The following is an 18,733-nucleotide window of genomic DNA, read 5'->3' on the forward strand; positions in this document are numbered from 1 at the left end:
GGGTGATTTCAACAAGATAAAGGCATTCACTGAAGAGAATACATAGTTGGGGAGCAAATCGCCATTCTATTTTGGCATCTGATTGAAATTGGAAGAGGTTCACGAAATGGATATAGAATGGAAATCTATCAGCATTTTCATCACTAGTGCCAGTGAAACCACACTATCTGAATTCCCCTTAGTAGGTGAAGTGGAAATGCCCCTCATGAAATTCATATGGAGGGAATTTGTACTAGAGGTGACTTGATTTAAAAGGTACCTGCGTATATTGGAGATAGAGGTCTGGGGTTAACAACTTGATCTACCATTTGCTACTTTATGTGACCTTAAGCAAATAACCTCTCTGTACTAAGTTTCCTTACCTGAAAAATGAGGCCTTCCACCTTTAAATCTCTGTTCCTATGATGTGCTAGTATGTGTCAGAGTCAGGATGTAACTCTCTCTTGATTCTCTTCCTACCCGTCTCACCTGCTCTCAGTCTCCTCTGCTAGACCCTGAGATTGTGTCCGGCCAATTGTCACTTGAGACTCTTGTACTGGGCTCTCTTCTCTTTCTGTACTGTTGGCTTGGTGAACCTCATAGTGAATAATCACCATGGGTTAAATGATCATTTCTTTGCAGATGGTTCTCCAATCGATTTCTCCAGCCTTAACCTCTAAGTTTCACATTTCCAACAACCTATCGTACATCTAGGACCAAATGTCCCATAGACATCTGAAGTTCAACATGTCCAAAACGGAATTCATCATCTTTCCTCCCCAGCTCTCTCCTCTTAAAGTTCCTGGTGCTGTAAAGGGTCACAGGATCGTGCCATTCACCCAGGCTCTCTTTCACTCCTCATTTCATCTGTTGCCCTTTCCTCTTCTGACATTACCACCACCCTTCTATCACTTCATGCCTAGACAATTCCAACAGCTTTCTGGTCCGTTTCCCTGCCTCAAGTCTATCTCCATTTCAATACAGTGATCTTCATAGAACCCAAGTCTGCCCCTGTCACTCCCTTACTCAATCTCCAGTGGCTCCCTGTCACCTCCAGGATCAAATACAAAATGCGTTCTCTTTGGCATTCAAGGCCCTTCTTCACCCAGCGCCCTCCTACCTCTTACTCCCTGACACACACACTCTTCCCCCAGTGATACTGGCCTCCTTACCATTCCTTGCACAGAACAGTCCACTTCCCAACTCCAAACATTGTTGCTGGCATTTCGGAAATGCTCACATTCCTTTTCTCTTCCTCCTAACTTTCATAGGTTGTCAAGTCTTGGTGCCTTCCTTTATCTTTTGTGTATCTTGTCTGTACATAATTGTTTGCAAAAGATCCGGGGGGAGGGGGAAGTGAGCTACAGGTTTGCTAACTTGAGACTTGGCAGCACAGAAAACCGAATCTAGACTGACTTGGGAGGCATCATCCCTAAGACATTCCCCTGTCCTCTGCCAAAACACTGTATTCATTCCTGGCTGCCATATTTTGTTGTTCAGTCATGTCCGACTCTTCATGACTCTGTGGACCATAGCAAGATGGGCCCTTCTATACTTCACTGTGTCCCCCCAAAGGCTGTCCAAGCTCATGTCCATTGCTTCCAGGACACTCTCTCTCCATCTCAGTCTCTGCCATCCTTCTTCTTCTGCCTTCAGTCTTTCCCAGCAGTAGAGTCTTTTCCAAAGAGTCCCATCTTCTCATTATGTGGCCAAAGGATTTAAGCTTCAGCTTCAGTATTTGTCCGTCCAGTAAATAGCCTGAATTCATTTCTTTAAGTACTGACTGATTTGGGCTCCTTTCTGTCCAAGGAACTCTCCAAAGTCTTCTCCAGCCCCATTTTGAAAGCGTGGGTTCTGTGGCACAGTCCAACTCTCACAGCCAGCGCTTTGATTATATGGGCCTGTGTTGGGAGGGCAATGTCTCTGCTTTTTGGTACACTATCCAGATTTGCCAGAGTTCTCCTTCCAAGGACCAAGCATCTTTTAATGAATGATTCCAGTCACCATCTGCAGTGCTCTTTGTGACCAAGAATATAAAATCTGGCACTATGTCTGTCCATTTCTTCTCCCTCTATTTGCAAGGAAGTAATGGGACCAGATGCCATGATCTTAGTGGTTGGTTTTTTTTTTTTCAATTTTAAGCTTTAAACCAGCTTTTTCACTTTCTTTTTGCATGATGTACTCTACATATAAATTAAATAAGATGACAGTATACAGCCTTTTTCCAATCTTTTTCCATGTTTGGTTCTAACTGTTGCTTCTTGACCCACATATGGGAGACAAATAAGATGATCTGGTCCTCATATGGCATGGTCTCTAGTCCCCACCATCTTGGGCACTCTCTCCTGGGCATGCTTCAGCTTGCCAGTCTTCTTCCTAATACAATAGGGGCTCATCCAATACCATCCTCTTGTGGAAGGCACGACTGTGTGTTAATTAGCTGCTGAGCTGGAACTGGCATTCACTGGCCAAAGCAAATTGCTCTCTTGCTCTTTGTTTTATATTCCCTTACTGGTGGCTATAGCTTGGGAACTTACCCAGCCTGCTTCACAGCACTGTGCTCCAGGATCCACGGTAGAAGGCGATCTAGTACAGGAAGATCTTCTATGTATGGGTGTTTACATGGGTAGAAATCAACAACCATTTATTAACTGTCTAATATGTGCCAGGGACTGTACTAAGTGATGGGGATACAAATGAATGAACCGATCCCTACTTGTGTGGAATTTACTAGAATGTAAATTCCACCCATACAAGTAGGGATCGTTTCATTCATTAGAATATGGGAGAGATAACCAAGACACACACACACACACACACACACACACACACACATATGTATGTATACAGAGAATAAATACAAATAAATACCAAATTGTTAAATCCAAGGTCGTTTGCAAGGATCTGAAAAGGCTTCATGCAGAAGGTGCTACTTGAGAGGGAGGTATGGAGGGAGGGCATTCCAGGCATGGCGGATAGCTGGTGCAAAGGCCTGGAGATGAGAGATAGAACGATGTAAATGAGGGACACAGAAAAGGCCAGTTTAGCAGGATCACAGTGCAGGTGAGTACCTGAGCGCATAGTATAGTGGGCCTAGAAAGATAGTTTGGGGCAAGGTTGGGAAGGGCTTCAAAAAGGCAAGTTTATATTTGATCCTAGAGGCACTAGGAAAGGTGCTGGACTTTACTAAGAAGGAGAGTGATACGTACAGAACTATGATTAAGGAAAATCACTTTGGCAGCAGTAAGGAGGACAGACTAAAGCAGGGAGAGACTTGAGGCAGGAAAACTGATTGCAGTAGGAGGCTGTTGCAATAATGTAGGTGATGTGGCCTGTACTAAAGGCCACTTATGTGAGTCAGGTGTGAGAGATGTTGTGGAAATAGAAATGGCCAGATTTGGCAGGGGGTGAAGGAGAGGTAGGAGTCAAAGCTACCCACCTGGGAGATTGGAATAATGGCAGTATCTTGGACAGAAATAGAGGAGTTTGAGGGGGCAGCTAGGTGGCACAGTGGATAAAGCACCGGCCCTGGATTCAGGAGGACCTGAGTTCAAATCTGGTCTCAGACACTTGATACTTACTAGCTGTGTGACCCTGGGCAAGTCACTTAACCCCCATTGCCCCCCCCAAAAAGAGGAGTTTGGAAAAGGGGCAGGTTAGGGGTAAAGAGTTTTGGAAATGTTCAATTTAAGGTATCTCTGAGACATCTGGTTTGAAATGTCCAGTTACTAATTGGTGATGTGGGACTGAAATTCAGAGAAAAGTCTGAGGTTGATTATATAGACCTGGGAAACATCAGTAGAGAAAGGATCATTGAACCGATGAGCTGATTAGGCTCTAAGAGAGTGCTGAGGGAGAAGAGAAGACACCCATCCTTATGAGACATGTTCTGGATGACAAACCAGCAAAAGCCATCGAACAGGAACAATCAGAGGAGTAGGAGGATGTGTGTATATGGATATGGTGGCTTCACATACGCCCAGCTTTGTTAATCTATCCTAGCCGTGCCTTTCTCAATACTTGGGTCATAACCATGATAATCTGGAAGTCCATACTGAAGTCCCACCTGCCTTAGAAAGCCTTCAGACGCTCTCTGATGCTCGATGACATACAATTCTGAATGGCCCTGAATTGATCTCCTCTGGGTGTCTAGACTGCTCTCAGTATTGGTGTCAATCAGTCCTTACTGCTGGCCGTGTGGCTTTGTCAATACCCTTTTCTCTTTTCTTTTCCAGTTTCCTTCAGCCTTTTTCAAGGGCCGGGTCAACATGTGTGCAGCATTTTGCTATGAGGTTCTCAAGTGTTGCACCTCCAAGATCAGCTCCACAAGGAATGAGGCCTCGGCACTGCTGTACCTGCTGATGAGAAGCAACTTTGAGTTCACCAAGCGGAGGACCTTCTTGAGGACACACTTACAGGTCAGTGACCTGCCAGCCTCCCTCCCTTCCTTCCTAAGGGTCAATGCTTCATGCACGTGTTAGACTGAGTTATCACAAACTCTGCACTCCCTGATTATTGGCCACAGCAGTACTGAGCTGCCTTGGACCCTGGCCAAAACCTGGGAAATTATGGTCCTCAGAGTTTCAGCCAGCCTCCCTCCATGGGGGACTATGATGGAGAATGGGTGAGGATATTGTGGAGGGCACTCTTAGCAACTTCCATATTCCCCAGGTGAGTGTGACAGGGTTGGAAGGAATCCTTGTCCACTACCGTATTTCTATACTTCATGTTTCTTCCCAAAATGGGTTTGCTGCCTCTGTTCTCTTTTATGGGCCGGTCTTACACATAGGCCACAAATCTCTTATGTTTGTGATTCCCCAAACATCTGATCCACTGGTCTAGCACCTCATCTGAAGCATTACCTTCAGTGGTGCATTCTATGGAGTCGGAGCATTGAGTTTTCAGGGAGTCCCCTGTGAAATGATAAAGATTGAACCATTATTACCACAAGATCAGAGGATTTTAGAAATGGAAGGTGCCATAGAGGTCCTTATACCAAACTATCTCATTTTACAGAGGGAAAAAGTAAGCCCAGAACTGACTTGCCCAAAGCATACTTTCCTGTAAATTAGTTGATCAGATAAACTAGCAAGTCGCTAAGGGAATGAAACACAGGACAAAAATCCTAAGTTTCAAGTGTTGCTAGTAGAGAAGAGGTCCAAAGAAGCAGATTGGGGAAGGAAGGGAGGACCGTGCTGAAAGGTGTTTGGGGGGTGACGAACTTTGCTTCTTGCCAGTCTTACCTAGGGCTAGCCATGGCCCAGACAGTGGAGGCAAAATATAACTTGAGCTATAAGACCAATCAGCCAAACAGAAGAAAATCCTTGAAACCACAATTTGTACTGGGAACTTTGGGATTAGCAATTCCAGCAAGCAGTGTAATGCAAACCCATATGATCATTTGTTTTTTCAAATAATTTTTGATTGAAATAAATGAATCAGAAAAAGTGGTATAACTTTGCATACTCTTTAAAAAAAGAAACTCAGTCTTTTTATAGAAATGATTTTGTATGAGAGAGGTAGCCTGGCACTGGAGGTAAGGACACTTGGGTTGGAATCTTCTTTCTGCCACTTGATTACCCTTTCTGAACCATAATATATTAGTATTATTATTACTCTTATTTTATGTGATGTTGAACATAACATCCCTCTGGCAACTCCTGCGGCAGCACTGGTGCCAAACCGTATTGGCTCTGCCTCTCCTTTGGATCCACCAATGTCACAGAGAGGGAAAACCTGCTGCATGGGCAACAGCGTGTTTTCCAATTGATCTGCCCAGGCCAGTGCCCTGGAGAGGACACTCCAGCTACTCCTCATGGGGTAGATACAACACAGGATGCGCCAGTTACTGGTTATAAGTCACTCAGGAGCTGCGGCTCCCGTATCGGACTGCACAGCCACACTGTGGCCTGTGGCTCTTCAAGGCGCTGATCCATGGTCGTCCGAGACTGGTGGAGGCCTACTACTCTTATCCAAAAGGGCAAATAATGGTATATGTATTAACTACTTCATAGCATTGGTAATTGGTAAATACACTCTCAACTGTATATTGATCTCTAAATGTAAAAAAACTCAGGGTTCCCTCTTTCCCCCAGATAATAATTGCAGTAAGCCAGCTGATAGCAGATGTGGCACTGAGTGGAGGATCAAGGTTTCAGGAGTCTTTATTCATCGTTAATAACTTTGCTAACAGCGACAGGCCAATGAAGGTAAGTCTTCTTAATCGCTAGATGAGAGATAAGGTGCAATCTCTGGGTTTGAGATCTAGAACTCAGCCATCATAATTCCTCATGAGACATTTGTTTAGACTGGGTGGCCAACTGGCATTGCAAAGCGATTCTTCAGCTTGATTTTCAGCCTGCCCTGGAACTGGCCTGGGTTCAGATGTTGGGTTTTTTCATTTATTGCTTAAAATTACGAAGTATTTATTGTTGAGGATATGTGGAATCAAGAAACATTCCCATGGGGTTCTGTCAAGGCTGAAGAAATCAATTTGAAAAATTCCAGCTGCTTTCCAGCTGGGAGCATTTGTGTAACAGCCAGTCATACTGGTTTCCCCAGAGAGTGAGTACATGCTCCAGCAAATCCTAGTGCAGAAATAACTTTGGCCATGTAATAATCTTTCCCTTTTGCATTAATGGTGTATTATTTACTTAATGGGCCACTCTCCTCAGTGCCATGGGCTGTTTTCATATTTAATGGCCTCTGGCTTATTTAGCAACTGATTTTTACAAAAATGGGGTTTGGGTTGGTTGCCTCTCTTGGAATTCTCAAATGACTTAATCATATCCTTTTGGCTTGATCATGGATTAAGACATGAACAACAAATCCAGAAAAAAACTTAGCACTTTCTATGTGCCAGGTAGGTTATGGACCTATGAAGGCCAAAATGAAGCAGCCAATTTCCCCAAGAAGCATACCTTCTCCTGGGGGGAGATGCTGTATGACTTAGCAAATCAACAGACCTGTGGCTAAGAGAGTCTTAAAAGGTCTTTAAGCTCTATAGTACACATTGGTGTTTGTAAATTAATGTAAATAAACTCCCAGCTGTCTCTCCTGTGCTGTTCTTCAACACCAACACAGATAATAATGGGTTATTCTAGTGGAATTATGAGAAAGGATCCTAACTTTTCCTTCAGCATGAATAACCAAGCAAGCAAATAAAGGAAGGATGATGAATAAATGCACAAGCCTGTGGACACACACACACACACACGTGCGTACGTATGTACATGCGTGTGTGTGTGTATTGCCAGTGAGAAACATCTTTAATTTACCACATTTTCAATCTGCTCTAGTCCAGAAACAATATCCTAAGAGGGATTACTGACCTTTGAAAATTCTTTTGGACAGAGACAAGTTAGTTATATACAATGCATAATTGGTCATTTGGGTCAGAGAATTTTCCTGTGCCAAGGCTCTGGGGGATTTCATTTAGCCTGCTTCTCACTGTCTTCTAACTTACTATATATGGTAGGCAGGGGATGGACTAAAGGCAAGGCTGACTTCAGTATTACTCCACAAGGAAATGAGAGAAACACAGCATGGTCATTACTTTTGCTGAACACCTCATTAAAAGTTTGGGGCCATTAAAGATTGGCCACCTATGTAAGAAAAAACCAAGCAATGCATGAGAAGTAGACAAATGATACTGCAAATATACTCAGTGCGTTGGCATCAGATCAGTTTTCCAGTTTTGTCTAAACTCAATTACAATTATTTTGTGTGTGTCAGATGTGTCAAAGGGCATGTCTTTGAAGCTGAAAATCTAGTGGCAAAAAGTGTGAAGTTCTCTGGGTAAAAAAGTGACTCGCCACACACTGGACTATGATGAAATTCTTCTGTGTTTTGTTTTTGCTTTAAATTAGGCGACTGCTTTTCCCACAGAAGTGAAAGATCTGACCAAGAGAATCCGCACAGTTCTTATGGCCACAGCTCAGATGAAGGAGCATGAGAAAGACCCGGAGATGCTGACTGATCTCCAGTATAGCTTAGCCAAGTCTTATGCAAGTACTCCGGAGCTGCGGAAAACCTGGCTTGACAGCATGGCCAAAATCCATATCAAAAATGGCGATTTTTCCGAGGTGACTGTTGGGGGCTAGGGTGCAGCCCTAGCTACAGGGGATTCTGAAGCACACCCCGCCTGACGCTCCCTTCTTTCTCATCCTTTTGCAGGCTGCAATGTGTTATGTCCACGTAGCAGCTCTGGTGGCAGAGTTTCTTCACCGAAAAAGTAAGCTACTATTGGTTTAGCACTGGAGAAAGGTTGGCTGAAAATGTTTATATTTGCTAACACGGTGAAAAAATGTTGGTTTTGAAAAATATGTTCAGCTTTAGATTGAGTTTAGCTTCAGCAGAATTTGTTAGAAAAACAAACTTTACTTTCTGCTTGCAGGAGGGCTGCAGATAAGGGTTTTAGGCGTGCCAGGTCGGGTGTGCAATGTTTATTCTCCCTGGCAGACTGCCTCAGATTGCATTCCTGCAAAGCTCACAGCAGTATAAAGACCTTACTTTCCTGACATCTGCCCACATTTCACCCAGTGCCCGCCCAGGGGAACACCTGCTCTTCTAATCCAATAGTTGCCCTTAGTTGGCTCCCAAGTCTTTGTGATGTTTGCCCTGATTAACACAGGGGGTTTGTCTTGGTGACAGCTTCCTTTTCTGAATGTCTCAAAGAATATTGTACCCACTCACATCATAAAGCAGGTGCACAAGTTTGGAAGCTGCCTGACACTAGGGAGAACCAATGGATAAATCCAAATTGCCTCCTGCTGAGACTGGGGGACAGCTAGGCCAGGGCAAAAGCAAGCCTAGCTTTGGAAGCTGTGAGAACAAAACTTAAAGGTTTCCCTCAAGATTCAAGTATTGCACAAATTCCTAATTAGTTGAGGAATCGTTATTCAGTTATCTCCTGTAAGTATATACAAATTACACACTACTATATGATGAGAAATAAAAAAAACACTAAGTAGATAGCTCACGAATATTCTTTTTAACCATTATCTTCCTATCTGGATTCGTTTCCTTGGATTTTTATTTTTAAAAATTAGTTAATACTGAGATTGCTTTGCCCAATTCAGATAAATACAATTTGTATGCACTTTCTTGTTCTCCTTTTAGTGAAGTTTCTTTCAAATGGCAAGACATTTACTAGAAAAGGCCTGATTTCACATTTTTCACGTCAAGGGTATGCCTGAAAAGAAAAATTATAGTACACTTAAAATATCAGGCAGGGCATGGTTGGGAACTCTGAGCTGCAGTGCATTCAGGTGACCTGGCTTCTGGACTAAGTCTGACATCAAAATGGTAAGCCCCACCCACCAGGCTACCTAAGGATGGGCAAATTGGCCCTGGGCAGAAACAGAGCAGGTCAAAGCCCCCATGCCCATCAGGGGTGGGATAAGACCTGTGAGTTCCTGCTGTATCTTCAGACTGGGTAAGATAGGGAAATGTACTCCCTAAATAAATAAACAAGCAAATAAATGAATAAATAAAAATAAAATATTGAATTTATGATTCAATAATTCCACATAACTAGAAAAGTGAAGAGCAGCTTATATTAGAAATATTTGCCATAACTTGTTCTTAAAGAGAAATTAAAGTTAGGCCCTACTGTCTCTTAAACTGGTAGGACTAAAATCTGAAGTGTGTGCCTACCACACCAAGCTATTGCTTAGATTTTAAACAGATTGCTTCCCCAATGTCTTCCACAAGCGCAGATCTTCAAAACTAAGGAGAAACTGATTTTTTTTTCTCTTTATCAGTCTTTCAGGGTTAGAAATTTTAGTGGAGTATTGAGCAGTATCAATGAAAATAGTGTATAAATCTCCCTGTGGCTTTTCAGAAACCTGCATTAAGGAGATTCCCAATGTTGTACACCAGCATATGTGCGATGCAGCAAGCACTTTCAGTGCCTGTAACTAGTTGTTTAAATATTTATTGTATAATGCCTTAAAGGTCTCTTAGAATTTATCCTTATTGCCTATCCAAGAAGTTCTCTCTCTGGGAGAAAACTAAATTGTATATTATGGAAAAAAATATCCACTTAAGAAAAGGCTGCATATTCAGTTATAGTTGCTGTCTGGTTTTAAACCTGAAAAATTTTATTGCCCTAATCATTAGTATATAGTTGCGGTTAACCCCTCAGAGACAGTATTGTGCTTCATTGCTATTTTGATCTAACAAACCCTCCTCAAATAACTTTTAAGTTATTCAGACCAAGACTCACCCAGTAAAATTTTCAGTTGTTAGCAGATGAGGCAGGCTAAACCCGGCACAGACTTTCAAAGGCTGCAGAGTGTATAAATGTGAATAAAGAATGGAGAATGTTTCACGATGAAAAGGCAGATTGCTAAACAAACTCATGTTTATATAGCACTCTATGTCCCTGATGCAGGACCCTTTACTTCAGCATAATACTGCCAATAAAGGCGATGAGAAAAGGAAAAAGGTTCACGTAGAGCAGCATATGACTCCCTTGAGCTTGTCCATGTGTCATTTTCAATTAAAAAAAAACTACCAAACGGGTTTTCTCTTCACATCTTCCCTCAAACTCTTCTTTCTTCTAAGAGGAAATAAAATTACCTTTGTCAGCTGGCACAGTAGCTGTGTCTCAAAGGGGCTTTGGAGTCTGGGAGCTTTTTCTTCATGTCAAGTCTGTAAGTTGTGATATTAAGGGAAGGGCACATGCAGTAGACTCCTGCAGATAGATCTGGCACGACCACGGGCTACCTTAATAGGAGCATTTCAAAGGCCCTCTTTCTGCTGCTTCCAGCTTTCCCTACTTGCCTGTCCTGGAACTGCAGTTTTCCTACTTGGGGAGGAAAGAGATTTTTTCCCAGGACCCTTGCCATGTCCTGCAGCTAGTATGAACTCAGCCCTCTCTAGCAGAGAACTTGATCGTAGCGTCTGTGTGATCCCCAGATGACTCGGCCTCTCTTGGGAGACTCTTACTGGTGACTGAGCACAGACACGAGCAAGAGTCAGTATGTGACCTTCCTTTCACTGGAATTCTGAAGGACAGAGCAAGTCCCTTCTCAAGGTGGCATCTAGCTTTCATAGCAGATGAAACCCAATTCCTTCTTCTGGGTAGATCACCATCTGCACCGGAGATAGGAGTGGGGATTTGTTTCCACTTGGTAAAACTTGTTTGCACCAGCTAGGAGGGGGCGCTTCCACAGCTAGGACACAATGTCCATGGGTGCAGAGCTTGAGGAGGTTTCTCTGTCTGAAACCTTCATCCTGGATGCCTTGTTCTCCACTGCATGCATGCATGGTGCTACTGCTTGGATGTAGCCTCCCTATGAAAATGGACATTTCCTTTGGCAGCCTTCTATCTACTTGCAGTTTTAGCTCACAGCCTATGTGCAAGTGTTCCAGCTCAAAGGTCACCAAACTACTGCCCGAGGGAGCACTGCTTTTTTGTTTTAAATGTAAAGTCTGTTCTTAGCCTAAGGGCAGTCCAAAAAACTCAGACTGCATCCATGGCAAGAGGCCATAGTTTGCCCAGCCCTGATTTAGCTTATAACCCCTGGAAGGGAAAAGTCCATTTGAGGAGGGAAAAAAGCTCTTTCAAGCTCTACCTCTTCTCTCCCTTCACACAGCAAGTAACTAGCCTTGGGCTGAACAATTTCTTTCTTTGCCAAATGTTCAGGTGCAATAAGGAACTGAAGATGGACATGAGTGGACATACGATAGTCATGGAGGATGGGGAAGTGGGGGAGCAATTCCCCCTCCTTAATTAGGTCACCAAATAGACAAAGTCTTAGGAATCTGGGGATAGAATTACCCAATTAGTAACCAGAGCCATTTGGATATTTAAATATTTAATATTTATATTACTACTTACTGGTAATTCAACAAATATTTATTAGGGATCTACCATACACCAAGGCCTTGTACTGAACTCTGAGAATACAAAGACAAAACAACCAAAAAACCCAGTCCCTCCTCTCAAGGAGTTTACAATTTTACCAAGTAAAATAATAACTGATTGGAGGTTTTTTTGGTGGGGTTTTTTTTGGTGGGGCAATGAGGGTTAAGTGACTTGCCCAAGGTCACACAGCTAGTAAGTGTCAAGTGTCTAAGGTCAGATTTGAACTCAGGTCCTCCTGAATCCAGGGCCGGTGCCTTTTCCACTGCACCACCTAACTGCCCCCATGGAGTTTTCTTTTAATAGAATGTCTGATGCAATGTGTTTAAGTGATTGAAAAACATAGAAATAAGTATCCTTTTTGTGGTAGCAAACTTAAGTCATGCCTTTGGCCCTTATACAAATTTCCCTAAGGTCACATTTTTAAGTATAACAGCCCCCCAAAAGTCTTATTTATGCCAGATCGCCATTGTGAATTTTCCATTAATTAACTCCCATGAATTTATACATGCAGAGTTATTCTCCAGTGGATGCTCAGCATTCAAGAAAATCACTCCCAATATTGATGAGGAAGGGGCAATGAAAGAAGATGCAGGAATGATGGATGTCCATTATAGTGAGGTAACATTCCCGCTTCATATACTTCATTTTTCTTTGAAACTCTATTAGTTTACAAATGTTTTGATCTCTTAGCTAATGTTGAAAGCCATGTCCAAAAAACATCTGTGGGTTAGGAACCAGTATGGTTGGGGAATCAGGTATGGTGGCAAACTTTTCGAGTTACTCCAAATTGACCTGTTGGGGCAGATAAAGTGCCTGGGGCAAGGTTGCCTCTCCCAAGATCAGCCTCTCCAACTCTTTCGTGAGTACATGGTTGTATGGGTTGACATGTCGATCAACATTTCTAAAAATCGCAGCACTTTACTAACCACAAATCTGTAGCTTCTAATCCGTGTAAACATACTTTGGAAAAGATCTCATAAAGGTTCAGAATTAAAATTTGCTATCTTTAAAACCAAGGGAATAATTCAATCTTTCCCTAAAACTTAACAGGGTGTTAACAGGTGTTCAGTTAATCAATAAATTAATAAATAAATAAACCACATGTAGAGGTTCTGGGCGAAATCCTTTGTGAACGACAGAAACAGAAAACATTCCCTGCCTTCTAAGAACTGACCATCTTTTGGGGGAACATGTGTACACACAAGATAGTACACGTGCAGACAAGCAGTGTGTGCTCAGGAGCTTGAGGAATAAGGCCTTGCTTTGGCTAGGGTGGTCACGAAGGAAGTGGGATTAGATCTAGGCCCTGGAGGATAACTTGAGGGTGGGGAAGGGAGCAGGCATTTATCAGATACTTACTATGTGCCAGACATTGTGCTAAGTACTTTACAAACAGTATCTAATTTGATAGCGTTTAGACAGATGGAGAGGAGATGAAGGGTATATATACCAAGGGGAAGTAAAGGGATATGAACAGAGACAGGAAAGCACAAACCAGTTTGGATGGACCAGAGGGTTCATGTAGGTAAAAGAATAGAAGGTAAAGGTGGAAAAGTAACTGATGGTAGGTTATGAAAGCCAGGCTACAGAGTTTGAACTTCTTCCTTTAAGCAGTGGAGACTTATGGAAAAAGAGTGACACAGCAGAATGAATGTATTTCAGAAACATTCCTCTGGGAGTTAGATTAGAGAAGGGAGAGACAAGAGGCAGAGGTACTGAAAGCCTCAACTGGGGCTGTAGCATTGGGGATGGAAAGGAACGAACAGAAGTGAGAAACAGTGCAAAGGAAGAAATGCCAGGACTGGGTGAGGGAGGAAGAGAAATCAAAGATGACTCAAATTTCAAGCTAAGGGGCCATTAATAGAAATAGGGAAGTGAGCAAAGTGGAGCTGGTTTGGGGGGAGGAGGATGAATTTGGTTTTAGACATGCCAAGTCTGAGGTGAGAACAGGACTAGAACTTGAGAGTGGCCACAGCTGGCCATCACTGTCAGTTTGGATGAGTAATTCTCTTACAGTTGGACCACATTTGAGTTTTCAAAATGTTTTTATACACATCATTTAACTGGAACTTCACAACCATGTTGTGGGGGTAGTCATTGTTAGCTCCATTTTACAGATGAGGTAACCGAGATTTGGAGAAGCAAATAAGAGGTCTGCCCAAGGTCACACAAAGCCAGAGCTAAAAGCTAAGTTTTCTGACTTTTAGGCTAGTATTCCTTCCATTCCACCATAGTGCCTCTGACAAGGGAGCAGAAACAATGCACATGGAAGAAGAAAGAGGAAGTGCTAAGGACCAGGACTTAGGAGATGGTCATCCTTCTGGGGTGACAGGAAGGAGGCAAAAGAGATATGATCAGAGAGTGAGCAACCCTAAGAATAATACTTATTCAAAACCTAAGATTTGTTTAGAAATGTAGGCAGCAAGTAGAAAGAAAGAATATTGAGAGGCAATGAGAGAGGGTGCCTTGATTTGGGAAATTGCCCCAAATCTAAAATCAACAGAACAATGCATGAGAATAAAGAGACTTGTGCTCTAGTCCCTACTCTGCCACTAACTAGTTGTGACACCTTGGGCAAGTCACCACACTTCTGCTCTGAGGAGTCATTATATATATACACATACATATAATATATATAATATATATATGACTCCCTTATGAGTGGTTTATCTAGCCTCAACTCAAATAGAAGTACAGAACTCACTGTAAAAGTGTCCTTGTCTGAAAAATTTTATAAGAACCTGGGAAGAAGGGAAATAAATCCAGCCTACAAAGGTAATTTTAAAAAATTAATCTGTACTGATACCTTTTTTTACATCACCAAAAATTTCCCCAATATCCCTGCCCCTCCCTTCTCCCAGAGTCATTCCATTTAACAGTGTTTTTTTAAAGAAGAAAAAAACCTCACCAGTACATAGAAAAAGTCTGAAAATGTGTGCCACATACCTACCACCTTCATGGACTTCCCATTTGTACAAAGGGGTGTGGTGGGAGTGTCTTCCCATAGTTCTTCTTTGGGGCCAGGCTTGTTCTTTGTAATTTTGCACCATTTACTTTTGATTGCTCTCTGGTTGTTAGTGGGGATTTTTTCCCCCTGTTTACACTGTATTCTTGGCTTTGCTTATTACTTCACTTGTGATCAATTCATGTAGATCTTCCCAAGCTTCTCCGTATTCATCATATTAATTTCTCATAGCACAGTAATATTCCATTATGTTCACGAACCACAGTTTGTTTAGACGTTTCCCAATGGATGGGCATCTACTTTGTTTCTAATTTCTTTGATATTTAAAAGTGCTGCTATAGGGGCAGCTAGATGGCACAGTGGTAAAGCGCCGGACCCGGATTCAGGAGTACCTGAGTTCAAATCCAGCCTCAGACAATTGACACTTACTAGCTGTGTGACCCTGGGCAAGTCACTTAACCCTCGTTGCCCTGCAAAAAAAAAACAAAAACAAAAACAAAACAGAACAAAAGTGCTGCTATAAATATTTTGGTTAGTATATGGGAACTTTCAGCTTATAAATGGCCTCCTTGGGATATAAGCCTAAGGAATGGAAACTCAGGGTTGAAGGGGATAGACATTTAGTAACTTTATTTGCATAATCCCAAATTGCTTTCACCAATTTATAATGCCACCTACAATGCACTGGTCTGCCTATTATCTCACAACCCCTTCAACCTTAACTATTCTCCTCTTTTATAATCTTTGCCAATTTGCTGGGTTTGCAAGCAATTTTTTTGGCTCATTCTAGTGCTTCCCTACTCTTCCTTTGTGCATTCATTTTTGTTTGCACAGAAGCTTTTCGGTGTGATGTAAAGTTATCTGTTGTCTTTTTTGTAATTGCTTCTATCCCTTGTTTGACTAAAAATACATCTCCTAACCACTACCCAAAGGGCTATAAAACTGGGAATACCCTTTGGCCCAGAAATACCACTAGTAGGTCTGTATTCCAAAAAGATAAAAAAGGGGTAAAGGACCTATTGTTTTTCTTTTATTATAATTTTTTTTTTTGGTGAGGCAATGGGGGTTAAGTGACTTGCCCAGGGTCACACAGCTAGTAAGTGTCAAGGGTCTGAGGCTGGATTTGAACTCAGGTCCTCCTGAATCCAGGGCCCGTGCTCTAACCGGACCTATTGTTTTTCAATAAATATTTGAGTTCTAAATTCTGTCCCTCTCCTCTTCCCTCCCTGAGGCGGTAAGGGTCAGACATAGGTTATACACGTGCAATTATGTAAAACATTTCCACATTAGTCATTTTGTATAAGACTCAAATCAAAGAAAGAAAGAAAGAAAGTGAAAATAGCATGATTTAGTCTGTGATTGATCAATATCAGTTCTTTCTCTGGAGGTGAATAATATGCTTCATCATTAAGTACTTTGGGATTGTCTTAGATCATTGCATTGCTGAGAATAGCTAAGTCATTCACAATTCTTCATCACACAATATTGCTGTTATTGTGTACAATGTTCTCCTTGTTCTGTTCGCTTCACTATACATCAGTTCATGTAAGTCCTTCCAGGTTTTTCTGAAATCACCCTACTTGTCATTTCTTATAACACAATACAATCATATACCACAGCTTATTTAGCCTTACCCCAGAAAGGACCTACTTGTACAAAAATATTTATAGCAGCTCTTTTCGTGGTGGCAAAGAATTGGAAATGGAGGGGATGCCCATAAATTGAGGAATGACTAAACAAGGCGTAGTACATGATTGTGATAGCATATTACTGTGCTGTAAGGAATGACAAGGAGAACATCATTTTTGAGAAGGCAATCAATTTGATATAGATTATACATGTGCAGTAATGCAGAACATTTTCATATTAACCATGTTGCAAAAGAAAACAGACCCAAAACCCCCTAAGAATAAAAAAGAAAGCTTAAAGAATGCTTCAATCTGCATTCAGACTCCAACAGTTCTTTCCCCTGGAGGTGGATAGCATTTTTCATTATAAATACTTAGGAACTGTCTTGGATCATTTATTGCTGAGAATAGCTGACTTAGCTGCTTTGATCAAGACAATGATCCAAGATAATTTCAAGGGACCTATGATGAAAAATGCTATACACCTCCAGAGAGAACTGATGAACTCTAAGTGCAGATTGAAGCATAATTTTTTTACTTTATTTTTCTTGGGATGTGTGGGGGGGGAGGGGTTCTTCTGCAACATGACTAATATGGAAGTGTGTTTTTGCATGATTTCACATGCATGACTGATACATTGCTTACCTTCTTCAGGGAGTGAGGGAGAGGGAGAATTTTGAACTCAATTTTTAAAAACTGACTGCTACAAACTTTAAAATGTAATTAGGAAATATTTAATGAAATAAAAATATTTTGAAAAAAGAAGACATTTACTACCCATAACTGTGAAAGTTATGTATTTCTTTTTCTTCTAATTTTTTAATGGTATGATCTTTATCATCAAGGTCACATATACATTTAGGATGTATTTATTGTGGAATATGGTATAAGGTATTGGTCTAAGCCTAATTTGTACCAGATTGCTTTCCAATTTTTCCAATAGTTTTTATCAATTAGGGAGTTCTTTAAACCCTGGGTTACCGAATTTTTTTTTCCTGATTCTCCCTTGTTGAGTTTGTTCCACTGAACTACTTCTCTCTCTTTTTTTTTTTTAAACCAACAGTAGATGATACAGTTTGAGGTCTGGAAATGCTATGCTCCCTTCATCCATTCATGCTCTTTTTAATATTTCCCCTGCCTTTTATTTTTCCAAATGAATTTTGTTATTATTTTATCAAGCTCTGTGAAGTATCCCTTTGATAGTGTGATTGGTATAGCATTAAATCTATAAATTAGATTTGGCAGTATTGTTATTTTTTTTTAAGTTATATTGGCATGGACCAACCACAAGCACCAAATCTTACTCCAGCCATTTACGTTGTTCTTTATTTCTTTAGGAAACAGGTTGTGATTGAATTTATACAAATATTTTGTGTGCTCTGGTAGATTGACCTCCAAATATTTTATGCACTTTGTGATTATTTGGAATGGGATTTCCCTTTCTACAACTTCCTCTTAGATTTTGTTCTTTTTATACAGAAATGTTATTTATTTTTGAGGGTTTATTTTGTAGCCTGCAACTTTGCTAACTAAAGCTATTATCTCAATTAGTATTTTTATTGATTCCCTAGGATTTTCTAAGCAAACCATTATATCATCAATAAAATGTAATGTTTTTATCTCCTTTTTACCTATCTTTACAACTTTATTTCTTTATCTTGTCTTATGCTATTGCTAGTATTTTCAGAAACTATATCAAATAATAGTGAGGCATCCCTGTTTTACTACTGTATTTATTGGGAAAGCTTCTGGTGTGTCCTCATTGCATAGGATGCTTTTAGATATTTTTGATGATATTAAAAAGGTCCTTCTATGGCTTCTATGCTTTGGGTTTTTTCTTAATTTTCAGTTCCAAATTCTCTCCCTCCTTCCACCCCCACCTATTGAGAAGGTAAGAAATACAATATTCACTATACATATGAAGCTATTCTATGCCTATACTTTTTAGGATTTTTACCATAAATGTGGATTTGTCAAAGACTTTCTTTATTGAAATAATTATGTGGTTTTGAATGCATTTGGTTTTAGTATGATTAATTATGTTGATTGTTTTCTTGTTGTTAAGCCATCCTTGCCTTCCTAGTATAAATTCAATTTGATCATAATCAGTAATTTCTTAAATGAATTTCTGTGATCTGTTTGAAAGGATTTTATTTAAAATTTTTAAATGATATTCTTTAGTGATACCAGTCTATAGTTCTGTGTTTTATCCTTTCTTAGTTTAGGTATCTGGACTATATTTGTCTAATAAAAAGAGTCTGGTAGAATGCTTTCTTTCTCAATTTT

General features: G+C 40.9%; 1 protein-coding gene across 1 annotated transcript in view; it reads left to right on the forward strand.

The window, feature by feature from the left end:
• The window catches only part of DOCK11 (dedicator of cytokinesis 11), a 193,657-nt gene that overhangs the window by 160,094 nt on the left and 14,830 nt on the right, over positions 1–18,733 (forward strand). Inside the window, exons 41-45 of the mRNA XM_043974522.1 lie at positions 4,215–4,397; positions 6,075–6,188; positions 7,848–8,063; positions 8,155–8,212; positions 12,366–12,472. Of these exons, the coding sequence (XP_043830457.1) occupies positions 4,215–4,397; positions 6,075–6,188; positions 7,848–8,063; positions 8,155–8,212; positions 12,366–12,472 (678 nt within the window). The remainder of the gene's footprint in view (positions 1–4,214; positions 4,398–6,074; positions 6,189–7,847; positions 8,064–8,154; positions 8,213–12,365; positions 12,473–18,733) is intronic.

This window comes from Dromiciops gliroides, chromosome X (genome assembly GCF_019393635.1).
Source record: "Dromiciops gliroides isolate mDroGli1 chromosome X, mDroGli1.pri, whole genome shotgun sequence".
NCBI classification, from domain to species: domain Eukaryota; kingdom Metazoa; phylum Chordata; class Mammalia; order Microbiotheria; family Microbiotheriidae; genus Dromiciops; species Dromiciops gliroides.